Source organism: Panthera onca, chromosome B3, assembly GCF_046562875.1.
Source record: "Panthera onca isolate mPanOnc1 chromosome B3, mPanOnc1 haplotype 2, whole genome shotgun sequence".
Classification (NCBI taxonomy): Eukaryota; Metazoa; Chordata; class Mammalia; order Carnivora; family Felidae; genus Panthera; species Panthera onca.
In genome coordinates, this window is record NC_138344.1 from 144,746,853 (window position 1) to 144,771,292 (window position 24,440).

At 48.9% G+C, this 24,440-nt stretch overlaps 1 protein-coding gene across 5 annotated transcripts in view; it reads left to right on the plus strand.

The window, feature by feature from the left end:
• Positions 1 to 24,440, plus strand: part of TDRD9 (tudor domain containing 9) — a 110,994-nt gene that overhangs the window by 20,236 nt on the left and 66,318 nt on the right. For all 5 annotated transcript variants that reach the window (XM_078447794.2, XM_078447791.2, XM_078447792.2 and 2 more), the window contains 6 exons: positions 4,604 to 4,701; positions 5,927 to 6,148; positions 7,062 to 7,184; positions 10,389 to 10,469; positions 12,250 to 12,414; positions 17,925 to 18,028. In XM_078447794.2, coding sequence (XP_078303920.1) covers positions 4,604 to 4,701; positions 5,927 to 6,148; positions 7,062 to 7,184; positions 10,389 to 10,469; positions 12,250 to 12,414; positions 17,925 to 18,028 — 793 coding nt within the window. The remainder of the gene's footprint in view (positions 1 to 4,603; positions 4,702 to 5,926; positions 6,149 to 7,061; positions 7,185 to 10,388; positions 10,470 to 12,249; positions 12,415 to 17,924; positions 18,029 to 24,440) is intronic.

Genomic DNA, 24,440 nt, shown 5'->3' on the forward strand with positions numbered 1-24,440 from the left:
GTGAGATCATGACCTGAGCTGAAGTCAGACGCTTAACTGACTGAGCCACCTCGGCGCCCCTGTTTTTTTTCTCTTTTAAACGTAGTTCTTAAATAGTCTGTTCTTTTGTTTTAATTTTTTTAATGTTTACTTTTGAGAGAGAGACAGAGGGAGAGAGAGAATGAGTTGGGAGGGGCAGAGAGAGAGGGAGGCACAGAATCCGAAGCAGGCTCCAGGCTCTGAGCTGTAGCACAGAGCCCGACGCGGGGCTCAAACCCATGAACCTTGAGATCATGACTTCAGCTGAAACCAAGAGTCGGACGCTTAACCACCCAGGCACCCCACCGCACTGTCTCATTCCATTTTGTTTTCTCATTGTTTGGGTCCCTACATAGATTCAGGTTTATTTCTCACCTTAAAGCAAAAGCGCATGGAGTTCTTTGCCTTTGTGTCTGTGTTCTTGCCTTGCTGTTGGCTTTGGCCTGGTGTTTCCTCATTAGGTGCTGTTTGTATATTTCAGCTACTGTCTTTAGCTCCCTCAGGAGGAATAGTCGTCTGGACGGTCTGGTAGGTTAACATCAGAAGCGATAGTTCAAAGTGTGTGCGCCCCTTGGTCCAGTGTGTACCTCTGCTAAAAATACAGAGCTGGACGTGGCCGAGCGTCGATTGCTTCATTGCTAATCTGTGGGGAGCCTCGGAGGTCTCATGAACGTCAGCGGACAGGGATTGGCGATTTTGCCTGTGCAGCAGACCGCAGTGCGGTCCAGTAGAAGCACGAAGGAGCCGTGTGCGTGTTACTGCGCAGAGACCTCCATCAGCTAGTATTTCCCTTTGCGGAGGCGCGTTCGTTTTCAGGTGACTGTGTGATGCGATCCTTCTTGTTACGCCCGCATGGCCTGACCTGGGGCACGCCGCCTGCCGCTCCTGGAGCATGCCACACGGGATTGCCGCTGCTGGAAAGCAGCGAGGTTACCATCGAATGCCTGCAGTTGGACGCATCTGCTCTAGTAACTTTTGATTTGGATTAAGATTTGGAACTGTTTGCTTTCTCTGTCCCTGGCATCTTAATGCCTTTGGAACTTTTCACCGGGCAGTTACATAAATTATAGCTTTGGCTGTATTCCAAGGATTCATTCAACAACCAGTGTTTATCAAGGTGTGTGCCAGGGACCGTGTGAGGCCTGGGAATATGGTAAGTAGTAAGAGCTGGTCCCTCCCCTCGCAGAGATTATCATTTAATCATGTAGTTGCGCAGATTCATGCTTGTGGAGATGAGTGCTCTGAAAGACAGCTGTATGGGGGCCTGAGACCAGGGTTTCTGACTTGAGCTGGGGTATCGGGAAAGGTAACAGTCGAGCTTAGAGCTGACGGATGGTAGACGTTACCGGGGCAGCACGGGGATCAGGGAGGAGGGAACGTGCACCGGGGGTCTGTGGCGGACGAAACCCTGGTGCCCCAGACCTGAAATGGGCGTTGTTGTCGGAGAATCGAGAGTGGGGGTGGGCAGGCCTGGGCACAGGCAGCTGTAGGCTGGATAATAGGCCCCCCGAAGAGGTCCGACCCCTAAGCCCCAGAACCTGTGACTGTGTTAGCTCACAGGGGAAAGAATCCTCGCAGCTGTGATTAAGTCACAGTCAAATGGCGAGGGGGAGACTGTCCCGGCAGGCCCTGTGTGATCGCAGGGCTCTTACGAGAGGGGGCAGGAGGGTCACGATCAGTAGGAGGAGATGTGACTGTGGAAGCCATAGGTTGGAGTGATGTGGCTTAGTGAAGAGAAACTAGCGGTTTCTAGTTTTTTTCCAGTTCATGTAAAAACATTTTCATGTTAATAACTCAGGGTGAAAAGATAACAGGAAATAAAAATAGCGAATTGTGAGGTTGAGGTATTTCTCACGGCACTTTTGGATTATACTTTGTCATATGTAGTTTGCTGATTTGCCCTGAATTACCCATTTTGTTTTCTTAGAACTTAATCGTGATGCTTTGCCTGGTCACCTCCCTTTGTTGCTGATGTACAGATGAGAGAGCCTCGTGGCCACGAACATCTCCCTGTTTGGTTTCCTGTCCCCTGTGGCGGTGGACGTGGAGGCAGGACTTGATTTGTGCTGGGTGTGCTTCAGCCAGTGACCTAGAAACGTCCGGCCGTGTTTGTGTTCCGTGGAGGAAGGCGTAGGGTTTGGACGGTAGAGTCAAGACTTTCAGAATTCTCTTCTTGTACGGCTTCTGTCTTTAAGTAACAACCTTCAAAATGCACGTGATCAAGGAACGTAAGTCACATCAGTGGTGTCCAAGTAATGGCTCGGTCAGCAGCACGGCGAACCACGTCTTAAAGTCGCTTGGCAAACGACACGGCTGCTGCCTTTCTGTGTTTCTGAGTCCCCCCGCGCTTCTCACTCCCCACTTCTTACTCCGTTCCCACTGCTTGTTCTTCCGTCTTGTCTTACAGTGGAGCCCCTGCTGCCGAGTGGACTCTCCTCCCTCTCCTGTAGTACGTGAAAAAAGCCCTGTTGCTGATTGATAAACCTACTGGCATCACGTGTGGGAAAGTGTTTATTTTTCGCCTATTTATGTAAACATTATGTTCTTAATTTGTGGGCTGGCCTGGATACCCAGCCACCATTCAGAATTCCAGATAACTTAATGAACTGTTGGAGCCATTTTTAAATTAGGACCGGTCCAGACATTAAATTTTGCTCCAACTCAGTGTTTGGCAGGTAGTGTGGTTAATTACTTCTAAGGACTCCTTAGTCAAGAGAGCTTCTGGAAGGGGTGAGACCAAGAGTAGGTGTACCACCTGGGAAGGCAGGGTGGCATTGGTGATGGAGTTCTTCAAAAGCTGAGAGGAGATAGGGCACCTGGGTGGCTCAGTCGGTTGAGCATCTGACTTTGTCTCAGGTCGCGATCTCAGGGTTCGTGGGTTTGAGCCCTGCATCAGGCTCTCCGCTGTCAGTGTGGAGCCCTCTTCGGATCGTCTGTCCCCCACCCCCTTCTCTCTCCTCTCCCCTGCTGGCGTGCATGCTTGCTCGCTCTCGCTCTGTCTCTCTCAAAAGTAAACATAGAAAAAAAAAAGTAAAAGCTGAGAGGAGTGATGGGAGGAAAGCAAGACAGGGCAGCAGAAGGACAGTGCATGTTTTTGAGAGTCCGGTGGCCTTCTGTGCACTGACGGGAAGATTGGAGCTGTTGAGGGCACGGCTTGGGGAGTCCTCCTTCGGCCATGGCCCCTGGCGGCCTAGGAAGAGCGTTGCTGTCTACAAAGAAGCGACCTTTGCCCGAAAGATTGTAACAGGTCTGACTGCTCTGTTTTGTGAATTCAGAACAAGTGCTACACACTTTGATTCAAATATAGGAGAATAGCTATAGTTTAATTTATTATTAGATTAGTTATGACGCTGCGAACATGTGAATCAGGTGAGAAAGGACGGTGGCAGAACACAGGATGAGGAGATGTTGGGGCAGAGAAAGGAAGGGCTGGGAGGAAAAGGGGAGACGGGCATCGGGGGAGAGATGCCGAAGAAGGGGAACAGCTCTAAATTTGAAGCGGCGGGAGCCTTAAAAGTTTGTTTTGGAGGTAAAAGTTTATTTCCCGATGAAAGCTTGCATCCTGTGAATTTTGATGCCTGTCGGTTCGTCAGGTCATGACCCGAGGCCGGACAGGGTGTTTACAGGAGGTGCTGGTGGTCAGTGCCGCAGTCGGCCTCTGTGTGGGCAGTCGGGCCGCCCTTTCAGGGTACCTGGAGCTCCTGAGCGGCACTCGTCTGCTACCAGTGTATTTCCGCAGTAAGGAGCTACCCCTTAATGAATCGGTGCATTCTACTGAAATCTCAGATCACGTCTGTTCTTTAACCATTTTAGTACTGCTAACCTTAAAAATAAAACTGCCAGTTATTTTACCAGCAAAGAGATGGATTTCTCTGGGAAGAACAGATCATTTTAATCCAGGACAAGCAAGCTGCCAAAAAACCAAAAGCAAGTCCTGAGAACAAAGGACAGGAGACTCTTTTGGGAGGGCAGGGGGAGGGGAAGAGAGGGGCTGTTGTAAACAAAAAGTCCATTGGAGTGAACTGGGAATTGGAAGTATAGAGGTTTCTCAGTGGCTGAGCTGGGACAGACTCTCATTGGCTGGGCTGTTGCCGGGGGGAAGAGGAAATCTTCCTTCTTCCTGCTGGGAGAGTAAGACCGTGTCCTTGAGCAAGGTGCGTCTCTTCCTGTGGGTCTGTGGTGGGCAGGGAGTGGCGGGCGTGAGGGCTCCCCTGCGCGCGCGCGCCTCCTGATGCCATTCCACACGAGGTTCCCTTTGACTACTTTTCACATTACTTTTTCACCGTGTGCCTTGTAGGTCTTTTGTCTTAGAAGGTGGTGCTAGGCCTACCGCGATGATGGCTGTGATGGAGGTGTAAGAGTGTGCCCAGCTTGTGTAAATGATTCATCACGGGTACGGAGAGAATCTTCTAGTTACGCTGCTTGTGGTGTTAGCCTGCAGAATGTACTTCTGCATTTGTGGTCACGTGCGTGCTGGGTTTATAGATTAGACATAACTTCGGGTTGTTTACTGTTTTTTTTTTTTTTCCAGACACATAATAGTATTTTTTGTCTTGTTTTGTTTTGTTTTGTTTTTTGAATACAGGTCCAAGGCCATCTTTGGCTAAATTAAGCAATGTGGCATGCGTCCCAGAGACAACTTACAAATATCCTGATTTGCCTATAAATCGATGTAAGGACGAGGTAAAGTTATTTTTGTTGTGATGTAATTTTGCTGTTTAAGTAAATTTCTGAGGCCCAACAGTTTGGTCTACAGCTGGAAAGTGACGAGGTGCCAGGCAAGCATCCGTGGTGTGTGCCAGACTGTGGGGCGGCCGGAGGGTCCTGTGCCTCGGCCGTGCGATGACCGTGCTGATGGTCTTTCTTTGGGCTGTGCTTTAATGTGTTCAGCCTTCCCTCTGAGATAGCTGTCAGTAAACACCTGTCCCCAGGAGAGCTGCTGCTTGAAAAAAACTCACTGCCAAGTGTTTTTATACAGTAATAATGCCCCCGGCCACCGTTCTCTCCAGCATTCCGCTGGCCTGTTAACTGATTTGATCAATCACCAATACATCTTGTTATCGACAATGCTGGGCCGCATATAGCAGCAAGATGATCATGCTTTTAATTAGCTACTTGTTATTAAGCCACGTTAGAAATAAGAAATAGAATAAGAAAACCTTTATTTAATGTACTAGTAGAGGATGAGTTACAGGTAAAACGAAACCACAAATGTTCCCGATTTAAGTTTTGTTTTGTTTTAGTGAGTCATGCAACTTCTGTAGAGTAGACCTACTCTAATTTTGGGGGCCGCTACTCAAATTAGATGGTGTTCCCTGACTGTAGCAATTGCTAGAGAGAGAAGAGTTCAGATAAATTTAGGGTGGAGTCAGGGAGTGGCGGGCAGGAATTGGACTGGAGTTTTAAAAACGCTGTGTACGGTCTGGGAGTGGAAAATGGTAGAAGTTAATTATTTGAAAATGCATCTGCGGAATTTCAAATGAAATGTTAAGACCACTTGAGGTGATGGCAGCAATGCTTTCGTGTTTCTCAGAAGAATTATGTAAGGTTCGTTACAAGGTTTAAAAATACTAGACATTTAAACTTAGCGAGAGCTCTAGAAATTGGTGTTTTCATCTCTGCATAAAGACACTGAGCCCTGGGGCCCCGTGGCTGCCTTGGCCTGGCTCTCCAGAGCCGTGAGCTGTTCCTGTTCACAGCAGTCACAGTGGTTTTCAGGGTGGCAACCATTTGCAGCCTTCTTGCTCTTTTGTGACGGTTAGATGGTTACGTAATAATTTAACTTTTAAAGATGAAAGGAAAATAAGTCCTGAACATCCTCCCCAGGTAAAGTTTTCGGTTCATAGATAATGCCATATGTCATCGTTACCTTTGTGGCAATCTCAAAAGAATTTTTCTTAAATTGTAGGTTATTTCTCTGATAGAAAGTAATTCTGTGGTGATAATACACGGTGCCACGGGTAGTGGCAAAAGCACTCAGCTGCCACAGTATATCCTGGACCATTACGTTCAGCGCTCTGCCTACTGCAACATTGTGGTCACCCAGCCCCGGAAGATAGGGGCCACCAGCATCGCCAGGTGGATCAGCAAAGAGCGCGCCTGGACGCTCGGTGGTCTGGTGGGCTATCAGGTGAGGCCGGGAGCAAGCCACCTCTTGCCTCGTGAGTGTTTTATTCTGTAGAAGTCGACGGTTTCTGCTGGAAATTGAAATGAAACCAGTTGCTTACAGGGCAGACCTGTGGTGTAATGTAAAAAACAGTGAAACTTGGGGCGCCGGGGTGGCTCAGGTCAGTTGAGCAGCTGACTCTTGATTTTGACTCTGGTCGTGATCCTGGGGTTGTGGGATTGAGCCCGGGTTGGGCTCTGCTCTCTATCTCTGTCCCTCTGCCCCGCTTTCTCTCTCTCTCCCCCTCTGCCCCTCTCCCCTACTCTCATGCGTTCTCTCTAAAAAAAAAAAATAATAATGTTTAAAAAGCAGTGAAACTGAATTTTTTGATAAGAACTTCAATTTCTTTCTTGGTTGAATACAAAAGGAGCCAGAATTCTGAGACTCATGGTTTTTGTGATTTTATCTTTGTACGTAGATGTCTTCATACACCATGGTCTTAACATAAAAATGGTACAGGCAGTATGACTAGATAAGCCACGTTCCCCCCACCCCCTGAAAAAGAGAAGGAAAAAAATCATCTTGAGAATGATGGTTTTTTTTTTTTTTTTAAGTTTTTTTTTCTTTAATGTTTATTTTGAGAGAGAAAGAGAGAGGGAGACAGACTCCCAAACAGGCTCTGCACTGTCAGGACAGAGCCCAGTGTGGGGCTCGAACTTTGGATCGTGATCAGAGCCAAAATCAAGAGACGCTGAACTGGCTGAGCTACCCAGGTGCCTGAGAAGGACAGTTTTAACTTAGAGCCTCTGGTTTTTATTCCCTTTCTTACTTACCTCCAATATGGAGGTCCAGTGTGGACATAGCCTTGTTGGTAGTTAAATGTGAACCATTGAAACCTGAAAGTTTTCTCCTTTTTCTTTTCCTTCTCTGCTTTTAGGTAGGGTTAGAGAAGATAGCAACAGAAGACACCAAGTTAATTTATATGACAACGGGAGTCCTGCTTCAGAAAATAGTCAGTGCGAAGAGTTTGGTGGAGTTCACCCACATCTTCGTCGATGAGGTACGCACTTCTTGAACACAGCTCTGCCCTTACGCTCGTGTTCTTATTTTGTAAGAGAACAATGTGCAAATTATTGTAAACGTTCCCTCCTTGTAAAGTGTCGTGCCGTGCCGTGCCGTTGGTCTGTATCTGCTTTATTCTATTGCTAGATGTTGATTTTGTCTTTTTTGTTGGCGCTTAGCTCTAAAACACAGGTGTGGAGGTTGAGGACTGTGACCAGGTTCCTTGATTAGAGCGGGGTTGGCAAACTCCAGCCCTCAGGCCCAATTTGGCACCTGCCTTCGTACATAAAGTTTTATTGGAACACAGTTTGGCTGGTGCTAAAGAGAGGCGTGGCTGCAGCAGACACCACGCTCGGCAAAGCCGGGCGTCCTCGCTACCTGCCTTTTGCAGTAAAAGTCTGCCGAGCCCTGGTTTAGAGTGTTAGTCACATCAGACACTCAGAAGAACTTTCATTGTATGCAGGTATTTTCCATCTAGTAAAATGAGGACAGTCATGCTTTTTTTAAGAAAATAAAGTACACGTGAGATACTGATATAGTCTCCTTTCTTAAGAAGCTCTAGTAAAGAGTCTTTGTGCCAGTCTTAGCTCTGGATTTTTCTCAGGATGGAATATTTGATTGATTTTGTTTATATTTTAAACGAGTTTTTTTTGCGGTGGGAGGATGTTGTGTTGAGTTTTCTTTCCCGGGAGTTTTGGAAATGCCTGACCCCGCAATCTTGACTTTTAAAGCCCGTCAGTAATTACGCCTTTCTGGAGGCATGAAAAACATGGGCAAAGAGCTAGGTTTGTAGAAGGTTGGAGACGGGGCTAGAGACAGAGGCTGACGTGAAACTGCCCGGGTGGCTGTGGAGGGTCAGCGTTCCACTCTGTTGAAATGCGTGTGATGGTCAACAGCACTCAGGCCTACTGGAGGAGGGGCCGAGCAGGTGCATTTGCTAGCGTGTGCGCAGCTAAACGTGGTTTTACATTACCAGGAGATGTTTGGGAGAGTGGAAGGTAGGAAGACGATCTCTTGTCCTTTGCAAAATAGCGTGACGTACAGTCTGGCTCAGGGTTTTTCTTTATGATGGTTATTTTTGAGTGTCTTTAGATTAGATAGAGATGAAATGCAATTTCACGGGCAGTGTATCCAAAGGTGCCATTACCCAGTACGTAATACTTCCCGGAGCCTTAATACTACAGGCTGGCGACAGCAAACGGCCTTGTGGGGTTCGCCCTGGGCAGTTCACTCGAGAGCTCTGCTGCCGGTGCCCCCATTTATTTTCTGTGTGTCCGCGGTCTTTCTGACCGTTGACTGGACTTGTACGCACGTCCCTGAGTGGTGAGGATACACCTGTCCTCCCGCGTTACTGACTTCGTTCCTTCCCGGAGCAGGGGCCTGTCCCGCAGGGGAGCCACGGCTAGCGGAGGCTGTCTTGTCACCCTGCCACCACAGCTTCTGGCTCTGCACCTGTGTCCCCTGCACCTAGTAGGCATGCTGATAATTACCTGCCTCAGCGAAGAATGGATTGGATATGCTTGAAATTTTAGGTTTATAAGCAATATGGTTCCTAAATAGTGGGATGATTTGAATTTCAAAGGCAATCTAAGAGCAAAGGTTGAAGACCGCCAGGCTGTTGAAAACGGGATGATAATGGTTTTAACTTGTCAGCTCTTGAAAAAGAATAAAGTGGCTTCAGGTAACCATTCCTTCAATAAGCATTTTCCAATACCGGCCTCATCGGGCGGAGATTATCAACACGTGACTGGTGGTGTCTCCCTTCAGCCACTCTCCCGGGGAGACAGATCCCTGCTGAGGTGTGTGTTGGCCGGTGGCAGGGAGAGGACTGTGGGGTCCTCGGGGCAGGAGAGGGAGGCCGGACGGCCCCGAGAACCTGGGGAGAAGCCGGGTCTAGAAAGTCAGGGTGTGGTGGCCGCGGGGAACTGAACGCTGAGGAGAAGTCACTCGGGGGCTCTCGATTGATGAGAGCCTTTATTTTTCTTTCTCGAGTAGGAGACGGGATGTTTGTGCTGAGGTGTTCCGGAGTCTGGTGATAGAATGAAATAAGGATTAGATTTATAATGGTGTCCCTGGGATGCCCAGCCATTCATGTGAACGTTAAATACTTTTCAGGTGCTGTTTTTCTTTTCTTTTCCCTGTCCCGCTCCCCCACGGCTCCCCTTCGGTGGGGAGTGAGGAAGGAGTGGGACCAGGGGCAGATGTGGCTGTGGAATAATGACTGGGCCTGGACACCAAGGGGAAGAGCGCTCCCGCCTTTGGACTCGGCGGCCAGTCTCTCCACTTTGGCGGCAAAATGTCCCAGAATCGAATCTTACTGTCCCCTTGTGCGTTGAGTAACCCCAGCTGAGTGACAGTTCTTGTGGAAAAGCAGCCCCACGTGACCCACACGTTTGCCGTTGGCTGGCCTGGGGCCGGCAGAGCAGGGGAGGTTGAGGGAGCTGTGGGTCCGTGGGGGCCCTGCCTGCCTCGCCGGGGGCGGGGGGGGGGGGGGGGGATGGTAGAGGAGGGTGGGGACGGGGCTGCTTTCCCCGGGCTGCAGCTCCCGCGCCAGCTCCCCAGGGTGACCCCGAGCGCCTGCAGCTCCCCCTGGTGCCCTCGGCTCCCAGCCTCCGTCTGCTTGCCCGTTTGTGGCTGACCTGACCGTGCCACAGCCAGCCCGGCCCCCCCTCGGGCGCCACGGTTCTGCGTCTCACGGAGCGGGCACGCTGGCCTCAGCCTCCGCCCTGTGCTCACTTGCCAGCCTGAGTGCAGCTGGAGACCGAGGGGAGCGTGTGGTTGGCAGGGGAAAGCAGAGGAGGTGGGGCCGGCGGCTGTCTGTGCCGGGGACGGGTGGGGATGGTTAGGGTTAGGGACTCCGTGACCCCGGGGGGCACCACTGGCATTGCACGCGCGGGACCAGAGATGCTAAGTTCTCTGCCCAGATGCCCCAGAGAGAAGGCCCCAGAGGGAAGCACCGAGGGGGAAGAGACCCACCCGGGCCTCCTCTGTGCCCTCTCGTTCGTGGGCCAGGCGGCCCGGCTTCCTCTTAGCCGGGAGCGCTGTCCGGTCCGTCCCGAGGAAGCGCATTTAGCGGAGCCGGCTGCCCTGCCTCCCGGCGACCAACCGGCGAGCCGCTTCCGCCTCCGGGGGGGGGGGGGGGGGCGGCGGTCACGTGCGTTGCTGGCTGCCACGTGGGGCGCCCCACTTTTCTATTTTGCAGGTACACGAACGGACTGAAGAAATGGATTTCCTGCTGTTGGTAGTCCGCAAACTTCTGAGAACAAATTCGCGTTTTGTGAAGGTAAATCTGATTTCCTGAGTAACAGGAATATTCAGGGTTAAGGTTTATGATTTGGATTTGTGTCTCTTCGTTTTTTCAGAAACCATCGAAAGCAGTGACTCTTGACATTTGTTGTCGCGTGTCCTCCTCCACATCTTGCCAGGAAGCTGGCTCCAGGGCATTCCCTCAGGATGGGAGTGTGGAATCTTTTTTTTTTTTTTTTTTTTTTTGGATTATTATGTTGCATTAAATTCGGAAATTTTCTCCAGGCAGAAAGTGATGTGATGGTTGTTGACTCTAATGAAATACTGAGTGTTGGATCACTGCTTTTGGTTGAATAATTACCACAGTTCGGAGGTATGTGACTACATCTGCAGTCTTTGTTCTAAAAACGACACCAGAAGAGGAATTGAGGGTTTTTTTAATTAAAATTTTTTAATACAGTATATTTATTTTGGAGAGAGAGAGCGTGAGTCAGGGAGGAGCATAGAGAGAGGGGGAGAGAATCCCAAGCAGGCTCCAGGCTGTCAGTGCCCAGCCCGGCGCGGAGCTCAAACCCGCGGACCGTGAGAGCGTGACCTGAGCCAAAGTCGGACGCTTAACTGAGCCACCCAGGCGCCCTGAGGACACGAACATTTTGAGGACAGTTCTGTGCGCTGCTGTTTTAAAGACTTAGGTTTTGAGTTGACTGAAAGTCCCTTAGAGGTTCCTGGCTCTGGGCCGTCCCCACACCTGCTGGCCCCGCTGTCACTGTTGGCTGATCACACTCAGGTCAGTCCCACGCTGGTGTCTTGAGCAGGCTGCCGAGTTGTCTGTCTGGAGGAGAGGCTGGTGGCAGTGAGGAGTCTCGATGGCCTTGAGCAGTCCGGTCTGGCCTCATGTCCGCATGCCGCCTCAACCGAGCAGAGGCCTCGCACGCCATGAGCCTCACTGTCCCTCGGAAGACAGCTTAGAGAGCATCTGCCGGGACCGAGTATGCCCCGTGGGGGCCACTCTTACACCCACGTGGCTTCTCAGAGGCTTCCTTCCAACCTGAAGCAACTCAGCTTAAATGAGTTCTGGTTAATATGCTTTCTACCATTTGGATCTAACATCTTAGGGGAAAATACACGTATTTTGTTTACACGGTAACGCATCGGGTCGTCGGCAGCCAGCCGAGAGTTGGGTTTACCCCCGGTGAGCATCTCAGAGACTGGCGGATGGCGCGTGTCCTTCGTGGCACTGCTGCCTTGTCCGCTGCACATCTAGGGTGCTGTGGGTGCTGCTCCTGGCTTTCACACAGAGTTTCCCACGGAGGACATCCCATAGTTGCTTCCTGGCACAACTGACCACTTGTGGTGGGTCCCCAAGCCTCTGTGTCCTGCTTCGGTCTAGGCTGGTTTCTCTCTGCTGTGGCCCTGGGACCGACTGCTCCAGATTCGTGGCTTAGAGCCGGGGTTTTCTGGCTCCGCGTCTGCCTCTTTGCTGTTCTGCTCCCTGGCGTTTCTGTAACACCTCATCTAGTAACTTGCTTGTTTTTGCTTTTGTTTTCTGATGCAAAGGTTCCTTTTAGATAAGTGGTCATAGGTTAGCTTTATTGTAGTCTCTCACTTGATAAAATAATTTAGGAGAAGTAGTAAAAGTTGGTTGTCTCTGAGCATTCGTTCAACTGTAATAATTTGTACTCCATTAAAGATTACATCAATGTATCATACTGAAGTTTTGAAAATTACTAAAGCAGAAGACAAGCTTGGTAATTTAACGACATCACATTTAGTTGTTGTTATTGCTCTTGTTTGTTCTAATGGTTTCTCTTCTGCAGATAATCCTCATGTCGGCCACCATCAGTTGTAAAGAGTTTGCAGATTACTTTGCTGTTCCTGTCCAGAACAAGATGAACCCTGCGTATGTTTTTGAAGTGGAAGGAAAGCCCCATTCAATCGAAGAGTATTATCTTGATGATTTGGGGCACATTCATCACGGCAGGGTATGTTGGAAGGCATTGTTTCTTTCATAGCGAATGTGCCTTTGTGTCCGAGTGAGCCCGCACTGGTCAGCTGCAATTGTAAGACTGTACGAAATCCAAGCTGGGAGATGGTGCGGGCTGGGGCTGGAGACGGACGGGTCGGGAGAGCTCCGAGTTTGTTGCTGTGAACTGTGGGCATCGAGACACATTGTACGCTCCTGTGAAAGTTGTTGGATTGGTTTTACACTCTGTTGGTGAAAAGTAAAATGTCAGATTTTCGTCAGCTATAAAATTGTAGATTCAGTTGAGAGTGGGAGGTAGTTTTATTTCAAATTTTACTTTGATTAAACTGCTTCTTATAATACAAATCGCGGTGCTCTCAATTGAAGGAGGAGTGTACTGACGGTGAAGGACCGGGATAATACATCCTTACGAAAAGTTGCAGTTGATTTGACATTATTTTCACGTGGGTAATACATTTACAGGGTTCAAAAATCGAAAAGAGGTTTATGAGCAGGTATAAACTCTCTCCTTCCCCCTCCTGTCCTCTGCTCAGCTCCCCTGCCAGCGAGAGGAAATCACTGTCACTAATTTCTTAGGAATCGTGCTGTAACTCTGAATGTCTGTATGAGCGGATACAAATGTGCGGTTTCTCCCTTTACGGAAACAGCAGTGCCCTCGGTGCACCTTGCCTTCTCGTTCTGCTTTTCGTGTCCTTTCCCGTCTCACAGCTTATTCTCTTTTTAGAGCTACATTCTGTTCTCTCATGTCCGTATCTCACTAATCTCCAGTATTTCTGGCCTTTTTCTTTTTTAAGTTTCTTTATGTATTTTGAGTGGGGGAGGGGCAGAGAGGGAATCCCCAGCGGGCCCTGCACTGTCGGCACCGAGCCCAACGTGGGGCTCCACCCCATGAACCGTTAGAGTATGACCTGAGCTGAAACCAAGAGTTGGATGCCTAAACCGGCTGATCCCCCCCAGGTGCCCCCGGTCTGTTCTGCCTAAAAGCAGCGCTGCGGGAGGAGACTGTGCGCTCCCGACGGTGTGTTCAGAGGCTGGGCTCTCTCTGCCTTGTTACTGTCGACATTTGGGGCCGGTTCTTTGTGGTGGGGGCTGCCCTGTGCACTCACTGTAGGATGTTTAACAGCGTTTCTGGCCTTGATCCGCTAGCTGCAAGTGGGGCCCCCACTGTGACCACCAACGGTGTTTCCGGACAGTCCGTGGGTGGTCGGCTGCCCCCTTGAAGACCCCTGTGTAGGGTATGCCTTGTAGAAGACAGTGTCTGCTGGTGGAATTGCTGGGTCAGAGGGTGTGTGCACTTGTGATTTTGACGGACGGTGCCGGACTGCTCTGTGTAGGAGTTGGACTCTTACCACAAACAGTTGTGATGTGGAAGTAGACTATAGCCTCGATGACGGTGAGTCAGCCGACTGGGTTCCACCTAAGGTAAGAAGACACATTTTGTCAAATCTATTACAGCGGAGGGAGGCCAGCGATGGCCATTAAAATGTGGCACGTCTTTTTTTCCAACTTTGTAGATGACAATATTTCAAAAGAACAGGAAAGTTGTAAGAATTTTCTAGTAAACACCTCTCTGTCACCTGGATTCTAAAGTTCACGTTTATAAAAAACTGTCAGAACCAAGAAACTAACTGATATATTATTAGAACTAAAGTTGTATTTATTTGGATTTTACTGGTTTTTCCCTAATTTCCTTTCTCTGTCTCAGGGTCCCACATTGCTTTGAGTCGTCATGTCTCTGTAGGCTTCTCTGGGCCGTGACGGTTTCTCAGACGTCTCTTATTTTTGATGACCTTGATGGTTTGTAGGAGTACTGGTCAGGTATTTGTAGGATTCCCTACTGTTAGAATTTTTCTGATGTTTTTCTCATGAGTAGACTTGGGGCTATGGATCTTGGGGAGGCAGACCACTGGGGTGAACTGCTGTATTGTCACGGGGGGACCACCAGCGTGGCCTATCACTGGTGATGTTGGCCGAGGAAGTTTTTAAAAAAAATTTTTTGTTTTTGAAAGAGAGACAGTGTGAGCAAGGGAGGGGCAGAGAGAGAGAAACACAGAATCTGAAGCAGGCTCCAGGCCCCACGCTGTCAGCACAGAGCCCCACACGGGGCTTGAACCCACCAAACTGTGAGATCACAACCTGAGCCAAAGTCAGATGCTCAACCGACTGAGCCACCCAGGCACCCCTCCTGGCCAAGGAAGTTTTAGCCAAACTTTTGCCCTACAGTGTTACTGTCCCTTCCTTTTTCTTTTGTGTATTTGTATGTGTTTACCTGTTTCTTTGCTCATTGCCTGTTTCCCTCCCCCCCACCCCCACCCCAGTGAGATGTAAGCAGCATAAGAGACACATCTGTCCTTTGCTGCTTGGACACAAGTCACTAACTGCAGCCCGTATTCAAGGTGGAGGGGAGAGGGCACTTCGTCACATTTAAAAATTTTGTACTTTCTGGCCCCTTTTGGAATGTGAACGTACCGATGGTTTTACAAGTCTTTCCAGCTGGCCGTTGTGTGTTGGAATCACGTAGATGATTGCTCGTGGGTGCCCTGTGGAGTTGGGTCAGGCCTGGGCACCTGCCCTCTGCTCCCGTGCGGGCGGGGCAGCTTGGACTCCTCTCCAGCCAGGGACTCGTGTTCTCCAGGCTGGGGAGAACCCGGTTTTGGCATTTGCATACCCAGTATCCTGTTTTTGGTACTTAATAGGTACTCGGGAAATATTTTGGTGAATGAATATATTAACATTAAGCCTTATAAAAGCGGTATTTTGTATAGATTCTGCTATATAGTTTTTGGAGTCAGAGGAGTTTTAAAAATTCCAGTTTTGTTATTGTTACTACTCCCTGGGCACACCATCTAACGTTACAGGGGAGAAGCAACGTTCCTTCTGCGGACACCAGCCTTTCTCCCTTCCTGCCTTCTTAGGGACCTTTTCTGATTGACTGTTGCCCCCTCCTTGCTTTTTTTTTTTTTTTTTTCTTTTGTAATGTTTACTTTTGAGAGAGAGAGACAGAGCATGGGTCGGGGAGGGGCAGAGAGAGAGGGAGGCCCAGAATCCGAAGCAGGCTCCAGGCTCCGAGCTGTCAGCACAGAGCCTGACGTGGGGCTCGAACCCACAGACCACGAGATCATGACCTGAGCCGAAGTTGGCTGCTCAACAACTGAGCCCCCCCGGTGCCCCAACACCCTCCTCGTGTTACCTTTCCTAGTGCCTTCTCCACTGCCCCTTACCTGTCCCCATTTCATCAGAACTGAGTCTCTCTCATCTTAAAAAGCACCCTCACGAGGTCCCGTGTTTCTCTCCGTGGTCTGGCTCCCACTGCCCCTGTTCTGAGATGGCATTTGTCAGGATCACTAGCGACTTCCTTAAGTTGAGAGTCCTCTGCCCCAAACTTACCATGACCTCCCTGTAATATTTGACACCTTTGGCCAGTTTGGTTTTCTTGAAAGTCACCCTTCCCTTGAGGCCAGTGTTGCCCTTGTGGTCTTTCTGTTGCCAACCCTGGCTGTTCTTTTCAACGTCCTCTGAAGAGGTCTTTTCACTGCTTATTTTCAACATTTTTGTTTTCACCCTCCCCTTAGAAATGAGACAGGAGGGAGCGCCCACGATGTGTAGCTTTAGTCCGGAAGCAGAGCTGAAGGAGAGTGTGGCCCCACCCACCACTCCCCACGCCTTCCCGCCCTGGACAGGGCTTTTATAATCCTGTTCACAGTTGGGCAGTAACCCACTTCAAGGGGATCACGAGGATGGTGAGGCAGGTTGAGGTCCCCGTTCTGCTCCCCGATGGTGCCTGGCCGTCTCGGCATCGTTCGTTTCCTACCGTCTGCAGCGCCCGTTCTGGCACGTCTCTCGCCCTCCTCCTGGGACCAGCTGGCCGGCCTCGGCACCGCAGGCTCGTGGTGACGGCAGACGCGCAGGGCTCCAGCCTCTCCTCGTGGGGCAGAAACACGAGCTTCCGCCTCCCTCTCTCGACAGCGTCACGGTCGTTAGTTCAGCGGAGGAGTGAGTCTCTCCGTTTCCGCCTGCGTGAATTCATTCCCTCCACGTTTCTGCCCCTTCCCCTGCTTTATCTTTTGTCGGAGCGCATCGACTGAGCGAGTGGGCCCGTTTGCTCTGAGCGGACTGTGCCGTCTGGGGAGCAGAGACCTCGTCTGTCGTCTGTTGTTTGCCCCTGACTCTCACACGTGGTGGGGGCGAGGGCAGCCGTGGATCAGCGGGCCCGTGACCCACCTCACTGTTCCTGTCGTTACCCGTGTGACGCCTGCTGGGAGAAAGCGGGGCTGTATCTGGTGTCTTGTATTGTATTTAAATGATATTCTTTGGGTTTGGATTCTAGAACACAGTGAAGTTACTTCTGAATTGGTGACGTACCTTTTCCGTGGCTTACTGGTTTGTAGAAAAACCGTTCTGATGGGTGTGAATGCCACTGTTGGGGTTTGTGAAAACCATGCTTTCTTTCTATTTCTGTTTTGTATGTTTCTGTTACGGTTATCGTTTGGATAAAGTAGAAAGTCGTTCCAGGTAAAGATAGAATGCTCCTTCACAGTTATTGATGAAATAAAAGCCGGTTTGTTACTCTTACGTTAGTAGGATCGTACTAATAGTGAAAAATGGTTTCTTACCAGCTGACTTAATTTACTCTAAAAATGGGGGGGAAACTGCATCTGTGGCTAACTACTTACCACCTGTAGACTTCTGACGTGTTTTCCACAAAGTTGAGTGCAGTGCTTTGAGCACAGTACTTGATAAGTAAGGTTATTAAATACACCAAAAAAGCTTTCTTACTCTTGGTGCAAAAAAAACCCCCGATATGGCTATGAAAGAGATTTTCTGGAAATCATGCCATAACTGTTGTGCCGGGTGTTGTAGAGAGACTCTTCCACGGTGGTGGCCTTGGTTCCATGAAGCCGTCAGCTCAGACCAGTGATGCCAACCTCACTGGGGGGGGTGGGGGGGTGGCGGGGGGGGGTTGCTGCTGCGGTTGACCCCCCGCATTCTGCGGAGGTGTCTGGAGGGCAGTTTTAAACGAGCTGGGCTCATTAGTTTTGTTTTAGTATGCGGTTAAAAGTAGTCTAGCGACCCGTGGCCTGGCACATGGGTGACTTCGGCATTTTCTTCCTGTAAGTTGGCAGATGTAACGGGGTGTTAGCCTTCCCCGGTCCTTGGGGCGGTGGTGGCGGTGATGTCTCAGGACTTGTTGGGAGGGGCGCCGGCGCTGGGTTCTGTACGCATCTGGAGCTGCTCGCTCTGTCTTCGAACTAGGTTTCCCGACAGACGTCCCACCTCTGTGTGTCTGCGCTCTGAGCGCATCCGCGCCCCAGTGACAGGGACGGGGTGAACTCGTCCGTACCGTGTCCGTTGGGGCCTGGCGCTCGGCAAGCGTTCGTGTATTGGCCGCTGACAGTACTCTTTTTATTGGGGTGTTAAAGTGACGCACTGAGGAGAGTCACCTGTCTGAACCCAGAACCCCTTGTAATCCTGTTCTGATCTTCCGGCCTTTCCTTTTCCTGTGTTTAGCTTTCTCCTCACATCCTGGAGGAGCCGGTGATTACTAAGGACATTTACGAAGTCGCTGTCTCCCTGATCCAGATGTTCGACAACCTGGATGTGAAGGAGAGTGGGTAAGAGACGCTCCGCTTGACAGCGTGCTTCACGTGCGAGTTCAAACGGTTCGCTGTTTGTTTAGAAACCGTTTAGTGTTTTTATAATGTTAACACGTAACTGTAGATACCTTCTCCAGTAGTCACTGTGTAGATTTTAAAATAAAGTTGGTACATCGGCCATTTTTTTTTTTTTTTTTTTTACTGGAAATTTCCACTTTAAAGTAGTAAGACCAACTACAGTTTTAAGACTTGACAGTGTTAGAAGCCAGCAGTCACAGCCTAAGGAGAGAATGGTTTCCAGACATGCTGAGTCCTGTCAGTCCTAGTCTGAGGCAGGTGGAGAGGACCGCGCTAGGAGAAGGTGTCGGGAGCATTTCCTTGCCTTGGTTTCTGTTTGTTAAGAAGATACGGGGGGCGCCCCGGGGCTCAGTCGGTTGAGCGTCCGACTTTGGCTCAGGTCATGATCTCACAGCTTGTGAGTTCGAGCTCCGCGTCAGGCTCTGTGCTGACAGCTCGGAGCCTGGAACCTGCTTCGGATTCTGTGTCCCCCCTCTCTCTCTGCCCCTCCCCAGCTCATGCTTGCTCTCTCTCTCTCTCTCTCTCTCTCTCTCAAAAATAAATAAACATTAAAAAAAAAAGAGGAAGATCCGCTCCCCACCCTAAGGCTCCTTGGTCACCCGTTTGCTCACGTGTTTAGCTGGACCTCTGAAGCGGAACCTGTTTTCCCTTAAGAGCAACTTGAGGTTATCAGGGCTGGTTGGAGTCTGTGATATAAAAAATGCTGTATTACGTTCTGAACCCTCCCTGTGTTCGTTTCCTGTGGCTCGTAAATGCAGTTGCTGTGTCAGAATGACAGACCCGGACGATGTAGAGTCCGCCTCCTCGCGGCAACTGGAACGTGACTGCGGGCCGCCTGTCCTTCCAGGCCCGACGCGCACGTCCGTGCCTCCCTCCTTTTACTGTCACTTGCGAAGTGCAGACATCCGTGAAGCGTAAAGTCACTCGTCTTGCGGTCCCCCTGAACACTACCTGAGAATGAGCGGGCTGTCATCCGGTCCCGTCCCCCACAACCTGCATGCAGTTGTGTTACTTTAGCTGTTTCTGAGCTCCTTCAAGTTTTGGTCTTTCTTTCTTTCTTTCTTACCTATGTTAAAAGATTTCTTTCTGGCTTTGATTTTTTTTTTTTTTTAATTAGAGAGAGAGTGCACAGGCAGGGGAGGGGGCAGAGGGATCGAGGGAGAGAATCTTAAGCAGGCTCCCTGCTCTGCACAGAGCCTGACGCAGGGCTCGATCCGTGACCCGTCGTGACCTGAGTCGAAATCAAGTCGGACACTTAACTGACTGAGCCAGCCGGGTGCCCTTATGGATTTTGTTTTCTTTTAAATAGACTTTATTTTTAGAGCAGTTTTAGGTTCACGGCAACGTTGAGGAGTAAGTACAGTTCCCACGTGCCCGACATAGTCACAGTGCCCCCTACCGTCGGCGTCTTGCACTGGAGCGGTACCTTGTTGTTGACACATCATCGTCGCCCCCCAAGTCTGCAGTGTAGGCTTCACTGATGGCGTGCATTTGATGGGTTTCGGCAGGCCTGTGATGGTGTGTATCCGGCATGGTAGTATCCCGCCCCCAGATCCTGTCTGTCCTGCCTGTTCCTCCCTCCCCTATAACCATGGCAACCACGGATCTTTTTACTGTCTCCCTGGTGTTGCCTTTTCCAGAATGTCTTGTGGTTGGGATCACACATACGCAGCTCTCTCAGATTGGCTCCTTCACTTAGCGGCAAGCATTTCAGTTTCCTCGTGTCTTTTCCCGGCCCGTAGCTCATTTCTTCGTAGCGCTGAACAGCATTCCCGTCTGGACCGCCCGTGGTGTGTTTACGCGTTCACCTGCCGAAGGACGTCTCGGTGGCTTCCGAGTTCGGGCCCTTATGAAGGAAGCTGCCGTAAACACGTATGTGCAGGTGTTGGCGTGGACGTGAGTTCTCGGCTCCTCGGGGTGAGCGCGAAGGAGCAGGATCGCTGGATCGGTTTTGTAGGAGACCACCCAAGTGCCTTCCAGGGTGGCTGTGCCACTTCACGTTCCTGGCAGCGATGGATGGGGGGCCCCGTGCCTCCGCGTCCCCAGCAGCATCTGGTTGTGTGAGAGTTCTGGGTTTGGCTGCTCCGTGTTTTGGCACGGAGCTCTTGTCAGATGTGAACTGTGCCTTCGGCGTTATATGGTGCCCTGTTCGGTCTTGCTTAATGCTCTGGGGCCTGAATTCCGCTTTGTCAACGTTTCAAGATCGCAGCCCTGCTTTCTTTCTGTCTTGGCCTCTAAAATCTTTGCCCTTCCTTTACTGTCACTCTTTTCTGAAGGGCTTATGTTTAAGTATGTCTTTTGCAGGTAGCAGAGTTGGGGGTGGTTTATGAGTCATTTGAAAAACTTTGGCTTTACTGAGTTCAGCCATCCGTGCTTATTGATACGACCATGTATTTAGTCTCCCGTGTGTTATACATACTCTATGGCCTTTTCTTTCGTTTCAAAATTTTTTCTTCGTGGTTAGGAAGGTTTATAATGTCGTCGTTGTAGCTACTGTATCTTTAGAGAAGGCCCACAGACTTCTTTTCCATTGTGAAGGCTTCTGACCCTTGTTCCCTGGGGAAAATGCTCATTGACTTCCACCTGTTTGTAAGCTTTGTGGCAAATGGAGCATCCTGTTCGCCTCTCTCTGTTCCCCTTCCTTTTCCCCTCATTAAAAAAAAAATTTTTAATGTTTATTTTCGAGAGAGAGAAACAGAGTGTGAGTGGGGGGGGGGGTGGTGCAGAGAGAGGGGAAGACAGAATCCGAAGGAGGCTCCAGGCTCTGAACTGTCAGCACAGAGCCCAATGTGGGGCTTGGACTCACAAACTGTGAGATCATGAGCTGAGCCGAAGTCGGTCGCCCAACCTGCTGAGCCACCCAGACGCCCCTCCCCCTCATTTTTAAAATGGCTTTATCGAGATAGCATTTACATAACATATGATGCACCCCTTTAAGCTGTACAGTTGAGTAGTTTCTGGAATATTCACACATACGCGGCACCATTACCACAGCCCATTTTAGAATATCTTCATCACCTTAGAAAGAAACCCTGACCCTTTCACTCTCTTCCTCATTCTTCCCCTTCACCCCTGGTCCTAAGCAACCACTAATCAACTTTTTGTCCCTATAGGTTTCCCTGTTCTTGACTTTCATGTAAGTGGAATCCTGTAGGATGTGATCTTTGGTGACTGACCTCTTTCACTTATTGTGGGTCTTCACGGCTCGTCCGTGTTGTAGTGTGTATTGGGACTTTCTTCCTTTTTATGACTGAAGTCAGTCCTCTGTTGTAGGATACACCACATTTCATTTATCCACTTGTGTATCGATGGTGACTTCGGTTCTCTTTCTCCTTTCGGCTTTTGTGCAGAATGCTGTTGTGTGAAAGTTCATGTACAGGTACTTGTGTGGATGTGTATTTTCATTTTTCTTGGGTATATACCTAGGAGGGGAATTGTCGGCTCATATGGTAACTCTGTGTTTAACCAGTTGAGGACCTGCCGGGCCGGTTTCCAGAGCACCTGGATCATTTTACATTCCCACCAGCAGCTCGTGAGGGTCCACGTCCTTTCCAGTACTGGTTGATGTCTGACCTCGGATTCCAGCCATCCTGGTGTGTGTGATGTAGTATCACGTTGTGGTTTTGACTTCCACGTTGCTGATGACTGATGATGTTGAACATCTTTTTTAGGAGCTTATTGGCCACTTGTATATCCTCTTTAAAGGCGCGCGTGTGTATATTTAGAGGCATACGTCCTTTGTCCGATTTTAATTGGATTATTTGTTTTTGTTTTTGTTTTTTTACTGATCATAAGGATTCTTTGTATATTCTAGATACAAGCCCTTTACCAGATACATGGTTTGCAAATATTTTCTTGCATCCTGACGGCTGTCTTTTTACTTTCTTGCTGGTGGTTTTGAAGCACAAAAGTTTTTAATTTTGGTAAAGTCTAATTTGTCTAGTTTTTCTTTTGTTGCTCATGCTTTTGGTGTCATAGCTAAGGATCCATTGCCAGGTTCAGGCTCATCAAGATTTACCCCTTGTTTTCCTCTAAGGGCGTTACAGTTTTGGCGTTTCATTTAGGTCTTAGGTCTTTGAATTCAGTTTTGTGTACATGTGAGGTGAGAGTCTAGCTTCATTCTTGGGCTTGTGTGCTAACCACTCGTCCCAGCACTGTTGGTTCAAAGACTCTCCTGTGCCCGTTGTGTGTTGGCACCTTCTTGAAAATGAGTGGGCCATAGACGTATGGATGGGTTTATTTCCGGACTCTAAATTCTATTCCGTTGGTCTCTGTGTCTGTCCTTGGGCTAGTACCACACCACCTTGGTTACCACTGTTTTGAAGTAATTCTGAAATTAGAAGTAGGAGTCTTTCTGACTTCGTTCTTACTCAGGATTGTTTTGGCTATTCCAAGTCCCTCGTACTCCTAGGTGAACTTTAGAATCAGCCCGTCCATTTCTACAGGGAAGCCAGGACTCTGAAAAGGATTGGGTTGAGTCTGGAGATGTGGGGAGTGTTACCATCTTAGCTATGACCGTACTCAGTCTTCCAGTACGAGATCTTTTCCTATTTCTTTAGATTCTTAAAAATCATTTTCAGCAATGCTTAGTAATTTTCAAAGTATAGGTTTTGCACTTATCTTGTCAAACACGTTTCTGTGTTTTACTCCTTTTGATGTTATTGTGAATGAAATTATTTTCTTAATTTCATTTTTTGATCATTGCAGATGTATCAAAATAACAATTGATTTTTGTGTATTGATCTTTTATCCTGCAACTTTGCTGAGGTCATTTATTAGTTCTGGTAGGATTTTTTAAAACTTTTTTTAATGTTTATTTTTGAGAGACAGAGAGAGAGAGAGAGACAGAGAGAGAGAGAGAGAGAGAGAACAAGTAGGGGAGGGGCAGAGAGAGAGGGAGACACAGAATCCGAAGCAGGCTCCAGGCTCTGAGCTGTCAGCACAGAGCTTGATGCGGGACTTGAACTAACAAGCTGAGAGATCATGACCTGAGCCGAAGTCGGACACGTAACTGACTGAGCCACCCAGGTGCCCCATTTCTGGTAGGGTTTCTTAGGATTTTCTGTACCCAAGGTCATGTCGTTTATGAACAGAGATAGTTTTATTTCTTTTTTTCCAATCTGGATGCCCTAGCGCCTTCACCACAGTGCCGACCGGAAGTGGAGGAGCAGGTATCCTTGTCTTGTGATCTCGGGGGAAGCCTCCCCGTCTTTGACCGTGAAGTATCATGTGTGCTGTGGGCTCCTTGTGGGTGGATGACCTTCATCAGGTTGAGGGAGTAAACTCCTGTTGCTGGTTTGTTGAGTGTTTAGATTTTATTTTATTATTTTCTTAAAACTTTTAGTGAAAGAGTGTTAGATTTTGTTTAAATGGTTTATCTGGGTCTGTTGAGGTGATGATGTGAAATTTGTTTTTCTTCTGCTAATATAATGTATTAAATTAATTGATTTTTAGGTATTTTTTAAAGATATTTTTATTTTTTTAATATGAAATTTATTGTGATTGGTTTGCATACAACACCCAGTGCTCCTCCCAACAGGTGCCCTCCTCCATGCCCATCACCCACCCTCCCCTCCCTCCCACCCCCCATGCTCCCATCAACCCTCAGTTTATTCTCAGTTTTTTTTTTAATTTTTTTTTTTTAACGTGTATTTATTTTTGAGACAGAGACAGAGCATGAACAGGGGAGGGGCAGAGAGAGAGGGAGACACAGAATCTGAAACAGGCTCCAGGCTCTGAGCGGTCAGCACAGAGCCTGACGCGGGGCTCGAACCCACGGACCGTGAGATCATGACCTGGGCCGAAGTCGGACGCCCAACCGACCGAGCCACCCAGGCGCCCCTATTCTCAGTTTTTAAGAGTCTCTTATGGTTTGGCTCCCTCCGTTTCTAACTTTTTTTTTTTTTTTCCTTCCCCTCCCCCATGGTCTTCTGTTAAGTTTCTCAGGACCCACTGATTTTTAGGTATTAAAGTGACTTTGCATCCCTGGGATAAATCCCACTTGGTCATGGTGCACAGTCCTTTCCGTATGTTGCTGGATTTGGCTTGCTTGTATTTTGTTGAGGACTCTTGGCATCCATAGGTACAAGAGGTCTTGTCTGTAGTTTTCTTGTGATTTTTTGTCTGGTACTGGCCTCATTAAATAAGTTGGGAAATGTTTTGTTTTTCGCAAGTTTGTGAAGAATTGGTATCGATTCTTTGAATGTTTGGTAGAATTCTGCTGTGAAGCCATTGGGTCTGGGCTTTTCTTTACGAGTAATTTTAAACTTCTCAGTTCAGTCTATTGCTTTATTATAAGCATATTCAGATTAAAAGAAAATTTTTTTAATCTCTGTTTTTGAGAGAGCTCTGG